The 8,716-nt window shown below is 32.0% G+C and overlaps 1 protein-coding gene across 1 annotated transcript; it reads left to right on the plus strand.

The window, feature by feature from the left end:
- The first annotated feature begins 360 nt into the window (after positions 1–360).
- On the plus strand, positions 361–8,445 carry LOC130441948 (periodic tryptophan protein 2 homolog). The gene is made up of 15 exons (XM_056775865.1): positions 361–732; positions 783–895; positions 948–1,171; positions 1,239–1,410; positions 1,508–1,691; positions 1,757–1,997; positions 2,975–3,142; positions 4,186–4,438; positions 5,131–5,305; positions 5,363–5,673; positions 5,742–5,889; positions 5,950–6,271; positions 6,486–6,560; positions 7,858–8,077; positions 8,274–8,445. The coding sequence occupies exons 1-15, from the start codon at positions 715–717 to the stop codon at positions 8,398–8,400; spliced, it is 2,751 nt and encodes a 916-aa protein (XP_056631843.1). The 5' UTR covers positions 361–714; the 3' UTR covers positions 8,401–8,445.
- Positions 8,446–8,716: the final 271 nt, after the last annotated feature.

Genomic DNA, 8,716 nt, shown 5'->3' on the forward strand with positions numbered 1-8,716 from the left:
AACGCAGATTGCAACTATGAGAATTTATCTCATTATTTCATGCGGTATGGGATATTTGAACTTGTAAAGCATTCTTGTGACGCAGCATCAAATATTTTACCATCGGCGCTGAAGATATTTTAATTTTACTTACTACTACAAATGACGACATTATTTCTTAAAGCTATCGCTTTATTTTTTCTGTTTTGTCATGAGTTAATATTTATCTCAACGCTCAAAACGCACCGTAAGCCATTACACTTGGGTTTACGATTATAACGCTCTGGACTAAGTGGTACGGGAAAGATCGTGGTCGTGATTGCTAAGTGGAATGCACCAATAAAGGAAGATTGCATCAAAGAACATACCCCGATATCTTCTGTGGATTGCACCACAAGTCTAAGCGACTATTGGGACATGCATTATGGAGTTGCCTTTTCAAGTAATTTGCGTTGTTACCTGATTTTCGTCTCTTCGTTGAGTTATAATCTAGAGTTTCAATCGTGATTAAAGACACAAAATTAGATAAAAAAAAGTTCAGCTAGACGATCGTTTTACACCGGTGACATATAATGACTGTGAGCTGGAAGAGGAAAGAAAGAAGTCATTCCTTGTCTAAGGAAGAGACAATCTAGATTTAAAATTATAACCTCACAAAATAATTTATAAAAACCTCGTGAATAAAATGAGAATTTTATAAATATTTTTTAGTTTAGTTTCATAATTAGATCTACGATGAAATTCCATTATAAGGTAATTAATAAGAAGTCTTATAATTTGATATATTTATTCATGTTTTTTAGTTTCAAAATCTATTGGGAACAGTTTATAGAAAGGGAGACTTGTTATTTACTCCAGATGGAAATTCTGTAATAAGTCCAGTAGGAAATCGAATATCAATATTCGATTTAAAAAAGTATAATCTTTCTTATTTTATTGTTCCTTTTTATTTAAAAGTTAATTTTTAGTAATAAATCACTTACCCTGCCAATTGAAAGTAGATACAACTATACAGCTTTAGATTTAAGTCCCAATGGATGTATATTACTAGCAATAAATGAAGAAGGAGAAGCACATTTAATAAGTCTAGTTTCACAAACTGTAATTCATAAATACAGATTCAAGAGAAAAGTACGAGCAGTAAAGTTTAGTCCAGACGGTAAACATATTGCTGTGTGCAAAGAAAATAATGGTAAATATACTTCTCATTTGAAAGTTCCTTGTTGTATTTTAATTATATGCTTAATAAATATTTTTAGTTTTTGTTTTCAAGGCGCCAGGCCCTTATTCTGGCGAATTTAATGCTTTTTACATGGAACGGGTATTCCATGGTGCCTATGATGAGACAACTTGTCTTGATTGGTCTTTTGATTCTCGTATTTTAGCAGTAGGATCCAAAGATATGGCTACAAAGCTATATCCTCTTGATAAGTGAGTTATTCAGTTGTTTCAATTTTTTTTAATCATTGTGTTTAAATTATGATTATATAGCTATTTTGCACTATTATTGAATGGTACATTTTTTTAGATGGAGTAATTTTCATATATGCTCTTTAGGCAGCCATACAGAAGGTATAGTTGGTTGTTTCTTTGAAGGAAATAACTATGATATCACCACTATCAGTAGAAATGGACAAATGTGCATTTGGGAATGTAGTTTAGATCCAGAACAATTAGTTGCTAAAGAAGAAATACCTTCAAAAAAGAAGAAGGTTACATATATTATCAAATATTGTAATAGTTCTACAGATTTATTTATATTTTTCATTAATTACAGCAAACAAATGATTCAGACGAAGATGATGTTGATGTAACAAACAGTTTAGAAAAATCTGAAGAAGAAATAACAAAAGCTTTAAAAGAAATAGATGTAAATGATGAAGAATCGAAAGAAACTAGCAAATTATTTTACAAACGATTAGGAAGGCATTATTTAGGAGATGAAGTGAGAAAAGAAAATAGAGAAGCACTTTTGACATCTGCTGCTTATCACAAAAAGACGAAAATTTTAATTACAGGTACTTGAAAAGTAATTTGGACCTTTTTTGTCAACCTATGACTACTGAATGGTATATATAGTTTTAAGAAATTAACAATGACTTTGTGAACACACTGCCTTTGCTAGATCACAATTGTAAATTCCCCAACAAAAATAATGCATAATATTTATTTTTTTGATCCTAAAACACATTGCAATTAATTTGAGAAAAAATTATGAGACAGAGGTAGATTTAAAACCCTCTCTGGCCTCAATCACAGCTTAAGAGCATTTGAGTTTGCTTCAAATCTCATTTATGATTCCATTTAGTAAATTGAGAGTGGATTTAATACAGCTTCTAAGCTTCTACTTCTCAAAGAGACACTATTGAACTGAGATGAGGAAAGTTAAATAGCCATATCATGGTGTGGATGCCTATTCTATTCTGTTCATTTGAGATGGGGTGACTTTAAATAAAAGGTTTATGTACCAATAGAATTGATAAGTATTTCATGTATATTTTAATATCGTGGTACAGTGATTGAATATTTTTCATATATAATCAGCCTTTTGTAGCTCTTGTAGTTGATTCTTTGGGAGTAGAATAGTTTTCGTTTCCTGTACACATTTGTTGAAAAAAAGGTATTATTATGCATAAAAGTAAAATAATCACAATCAATGCATGAATTCCCACGAGTATAATGACAGTTTTCTCTCGAGCTGCTTCCTTATCAGATTCTATCAAATCTTCGGGACTATCAATATATGGTGTTATTGATGGATAATCATCATCAGAAGGGGCTACAGCTCTTATTACTACACCAGAAGTACGGTTACTCGCATTTGTCATTTTTTCAAATTACAGTTGTCACATATTCATGAAATAAATATTACAAAAAATGGAGTTGTTTTCTCCATAGTAACGACTTTAAAAGAAAACAAGAAAAATATCAGATAATGGAAACTGAAAATAAAGAACACGTATTTAGGATTTGTATTTTTTAAAATTTATTCAAGGTTTCTCCACTGGCGCTTTTTTTATCCATGAATTACCTGACGTCAATGTAATCCATTCACTTAGCATATCAGAACAAAAAATCAGTTCCATAGCTCTTAATAATACAGGAGATTGGATAGCGTTAGGTTGCTCTGGATTAGGACAGCTATTAGTCTGGGAATGGCAAAGTAAGTAAACTTAACAACCCTTTTTTACAGATAACATACAATCAAATTTATATTTTACATCACGGATTTCAAAGAAAAAACATATTGCTCATCAGTATTCCTTGACATAAATCATGTCTTTGATAAGGTGTGGTATAAAGGCCTTCTTTTCAAAAAAAAATTACCTTCCACTTTCAAATTATTCAAGTCTTACTTAACAAGCAGACAGTGCAGAACCAGAATCAATAGAGAAAGTCTCAGACACATTGCTGATAAAGTCTGAGGTACTACAGGGCAGCATTCTGGGAACATTAGCTTACCTACAACATAACTTAAAAATCTTAGAAGATTGGATGAGGAAGTGGAAAATTAAAATAATTGAAAAAAAATCTCCAGAAATAATAGTTTGTGAAAGAACTAATGTCCAACAGTCGCTTTATACCAGAAACACATTCAGTCTGTTATCTTGAAATACACCTGGATTCAAAGCATAACTAGAAAGAGTACATCTTTATATAGAAGAAACACATTCATTTGAGCTTCCAAAATTTATATTGGTTATTAGAAAAAAAAAATGTAAATTAACTGTGGACAACCAGATCCTAATTTATAGTTTAGTAAAACCAATATGGACTTATGGCATGGAACTTTGGAGTTGTGCCAGTAAATCAAATATTGCTATCCTCCAGAGGTGTCAATCTAAAATACTTCGTGTAATGGTGAATATACCTTGTTATGTTTCAAATAATACCATACATCACAGAAGAAATCCAGAAGCATTGCAGCAAATATGAGTGACTAGAGGGACATGAGAATCCTCTAATACAACTTTTATTAGAACTCCAAAGAGAAATAAGTCTTACTATAGATCTTAAATGAAATATAGAGGCTCTTATCACTGGAAGAGATCTTATTGTGCCATTGAGAACTTGGAGATACTGAGTTCTTTGCCAACCGATTAGATTATAGATTTTTTGATTCTGATACTTGTTTTAAATAAAAAAAATATTTTGCAAATATCTGATTTATTCTAGACAGTTTTTTCATATGATTACACATTTCAGGTGAAACTTATGTAATGAAGCAGCAAGGTCACTCAAATAACATGTCCTGTGTAACATATTCTACAGACGGTCAATTATTAGCTACAGGTGGTGAAGATGGTAAGATAAAGTTATGGAACATTCATTCCGGATTCTGTTTTGTTACTTTCCATGAACATACCAGCGCCGTTACAGGGGTGGCTTTTAGTGGTAACAAAAAATTTTTAGTTTCGGCGTCTTTGGATAGTACAGTTAGAGCATTTGATGTTATCAGGTAAGAATTTATTTTGTATAAGCATTGACACCTGAAAAGATAGATTGCTGGGAAAGTCGTTTAGGCTTTACTGCCACTCTGAACCTATACCTATACGATATTTTGTACAAGACTGCATCTCATTGTTCTGTTTCCAAAATACGTAGACTCCTTCTGAATGAGATTTTTGTGTCCCACTTCTCAAGATACTTAATCTTTTTAGTGACATCGACAGGATATTCACATAGTAAATGCCCCTGAACAGGCAAAATAGATATCTCACCGAGTGATATGATTGTAGATCTTCTAGCAATCAACAAAGATTGAAAGTACTATCTTGCCGCCTGATTGACTGAATTTTGCTTTAGTGAGATAAAAGATTGTTGTGGCAATAATTTCCAATATTTAAAAGTATGTGGTTTTTTTAGTAACAACAGTTTTGCAAAGAAATACTTGTCCACTTTCAGTTGTTATTGCTGCACATACTACTAGATTGCTGTAAATGTTCAACTCTCCATAAGTACATAATTCTACACTGTCTTGACATCGGAAAATATCAATATGAATTGTATCCGCATAAAAGTCTTGTTGCTATTATTGACCTCGTTGTTGGCAAAGTATTGTATCTCACTACCCTCAATATGATCAATAATTTTTGATGTTTTTTACAGGATCTCTACAGGATTTTGTGATTTATATTAAATTGTTTTTAGGTACCGTAATTTTAAAACTTTCACATCTACCAGGCCTGTGCAGTTTTCTTGTATAGGAGTAGACAGCAGTGGAGAATTTGTAGCAGCTGGAGGTCAGGATATTTTTGAAATTTATTTGTGGTCCGTTAAAACAGGAAGGTTATTAGAAATACTAGCAGGACATGAAGGACCAGTTGTAAGTATTTGAACAACAATTGAAGTGAACAATGTGTCAACTATAGCTCATTTTTAGTCGAGTTTGGTGTTTAGTCCAACTCTAGCAAGTACCGTTATGGTTTCAGTATCATGGGATAAAACAATGAAAATTTGGGATGCTATAGAAAAAGGCTCCGCTCATGAAACTATTGATTTAACCTCTGATGGAATGTGTGTTGCTTTCAAACCAGACGGACAAGAGGTAGCAGTTGCCACGTTAAATGGACAAATTACAGTTTTCAATGTAAAGACTTCATTACAAATATCTTCAATTGAAGGAAGAAACGATTTAGGTAGTGGCAGATCGGAAACTGATTTAATAACTGCTAAAAAAAATTTAGAAGCTAAGTAAGTATTTACTATGACATTCCGTTAAGTTAAATTCTCAATTGCTAACGTTTTTTATTTTTTTTTAGGTCTTTTACTTCTTTGTGTTGGTCAGCTGACGGAGAATCGATAATAGCTGGAGGGCAATCAAAAAATGTTTGCATATATAATGTAAAAGAGGGTTTGATACTTAAAAAATTCGAAATTACCCAGAATAGATCATTAGATGCAGTAGATGTAAGTATATCAAATATTAATTCACTGGATGTTGACTTTAGTGTTAACTTAAAATTTTAGGATTTCATAAACCGTAGAAAACTCACGGAATTCGACAACATAGCATTAATAGAAGAACGAGAAGAGAGAGAAGGCGGTAACGTCGCTATAAAATTGCCGGGAGTTCGTAAAGGTGACATGTCTGCAAGGAGTATCAAGCCGGAAATTAGAGTATTTTCTTTGCAATTTTCACCAACTGGTCAATCGTGGGTGGCCGCTACTACCGAAGGACTGCTGATATACGGATTAAACAGTTCCTTTGTATTTGATCCTTGGGATTTACAAATTGGAATTACACCTAAAACTATCAGGGATGCTATTAAAGAAGAAGATTATATTAACGGTAAATTAGAATTGTTGTAAAATATATGTAGAGAAGTTTTATAATTATTACTTTAGTATGTAGATTTCAAACTTGAATGAATCTAGTAGTAGTTATATGTGACATTTTTCGAACTTGCATTATTTGTATTAACTCTCCATTCGAGTAGATCGAATTTAATACTTTTAATGCTCGAGTATAACTCAATATCTAAATATATTCTAATTATTTTTAGCATTAATGATGTCTCTGAAGTTGAATGAAGTAAATTTGATTCAGGAAGTTATTGAGAGCATTCCACTTAAAGATAGTAAGTATATATTGTTTCAGTAAATAAGCTGGGGATACGTTCCATCAAAGTAGAGCATAATGTGAAACAGCGCTAAACGAGGCTATCTTAACATGTAAATTATGGGGTTAGGGGAAGATGGATAGAAAATTGGTTAGGTATTAAATTTAATGACAATAATAACAAGAATAACAATAAAACCATTTATTTCTTACAAAAATAAAAACTATATAAACAACCCAAGGAAGTGAATTTTCGGGAACAGCCCTTTTAATGCTATCCCCGATTAACTATTCGTAAATAACCTAAACATAACTTTTTACTAGCTGAATATTGCCATTTCCATATCGCTTTTTGCCGTTAATTATTTAAAAAAAAAATAGGGTGGCCCGTTAACTTGAGTATTAAGATAGCTGGTCTCCCCATTGCTCCTCTTTTTACAATAGCTAAAACTAGATAATAGCCGCTTGATTTGCCCTTCATGAAAACATCATTGCGACCCTCAGAATAATTAACGGCAAATTCTGGAAATTTCACGGCAAAAAAGAGCAGTTTTTGAGCTTGTCAGAATCTATTTCTTTTTATAAGTTGGCCCGCTAACTTGACAGACCTGATTTGGATATGTTATTTGGAAACCTAGCGCTGCGCACAATTTCGAAGAATCTCTGGGTTGAAATAAACTGAAACAGCGTTAAGCGGGGTCTTACTGTATTTTTAAAACCAAAAATAGCTGCCGATTTAAAAAAAAAACGACAGAAAATTGCATGTATTACCAATTAATTGACACCGTGGAGTCCACTATGTTCCATGGGAGCAAAATAGGAACGAAGCATGCCGGGAACTCTCCAATGAGCCCAGAACCCATCCTACAAGAACTGGTGAGTGATGTCCGCAAGATCCAGCTTGTTTAGGTGCCTGATCATTCGGGCAACGATGGAACGGATTTGCTCACTAGATTGGGATAGGCAAATACACCAAAGAGTCCAGAACCCAGTCTTGGTGTGGCCAGAAATGTTGCTATTACATCTCTCAACAGTCTGTTTGCTAGGCAAGCTCTGCAGATCCGGATAGAAATACCTGGTAGGAGACAAACTAAGGCAGACATAGATGCCTCAATCAACTGCTTCACTTTAAAAAAGTTTTTATAACTGATATGTAAATTTTAAAGCAGAAACAGTTTTTTATGATCTTGTATATTTCAAATTTCTATCTGGATCTAAGAAATTTTTGTGATTTCAATGGACATGTTGATTTTGGTACAAATTACTTCTTCATAGTTTAAAATCGATTTGTGCCTAAATATTTTACTCAATTTTAGTTGAATTGTTAGTGAGAGATTTAGAAGAAAAATATATAGAAAGATTACTGATAATAATTGCAACTTTTGTGGAAGAATCTAGACATTTGGAGTACTATCTTTGTTGGGTACAACAAATCTTAACATTGCACGGACCAAAAATTAATCCACAAAAAATGTTACCAAGTTTATTAGCTCTGGAAAAGAGTTTGGTCAGGAAAAATGAACAGTTATATAAAATGTAAGCATATTAAGTTTTTATTAATTTCTCTAAATATTTTTAAAAATAGTGACATTGAAATTTTTTATTGTTTAGAATATTGATATCCTGTTGAACTTTTATGTTCATCTCAGACAACTGGTTTAATGAGGAAAATAATAGAGAAATTGAATCATTTATTGAATGATACTATTTGTAGAAAATTATTTTTTTTCAGCTGCGATTATAACAAATACACTCTAAAATATGTGGCAAGTCTTGGCGATACAATTAATAAGAAAAATGAACTTAAAATGGAAATTGAGACCGAAGATGAAGAAGAAAGTGATTTGGAGATAGAATAGAAAATTGTTTTATAAATTGATTAATAAAAGCGATCTAAAACCTCAGTTTGTTTATATTATTTTTTACATATATAATGATTTCAGTCCAGTATCCAGTGAAACTAATTGATTTTTATCTCTATTTGATTTGAATTTTCTAGTAGGTGAATTCAACTTTCAATCAAAATATCATCATCAATTTCTCTTGAGTAGAAAGTTTATTAAACTAGTTTGAGAATAATAAGTACTATAAAATTTTAGATTAAAATGAAATTTTTATATTTTAATCACCTAATTATTATTCAAATTTACTGTTCTCATTTGGGGTGGTTCAGAC

This window comes from Diorhabda sublineata, chromosome 3, assembly GCF_026230105.1.
Source record: "Diorhabda sublineata isolate icDioSubl1.1 chromosome 3, icDioSubl1.1, whole genome shotgun sequence".
In the NCBI taxonomy this organism is placed as follows: domain Eukaryota; kingdom Metazoa; phylum Arthropoda; class Insecta; order Coleoptera; family Chrysomelidae; genus Diorhabda; species Diorhabda sublineata.

Bases quoted from the DNA above. Each gene is read 5' to 3' on its own strand.
- LOC130441948 (XM_056775865.1), top strand. The intron at 896-947 runs GTATAATCTTTC...GTTAATTTTTAG, and splicing joins TCAATATTCGATTTAAAAAA to TAATAAATCACTTACCCTGC. The intron at 5,890-5,949 runs GTAAGTATATCA...TTAAAATTTTAG, and splicing joins GATCATTAGATGCAGTAGAT to GATTTCATAAACCGTAGAAA.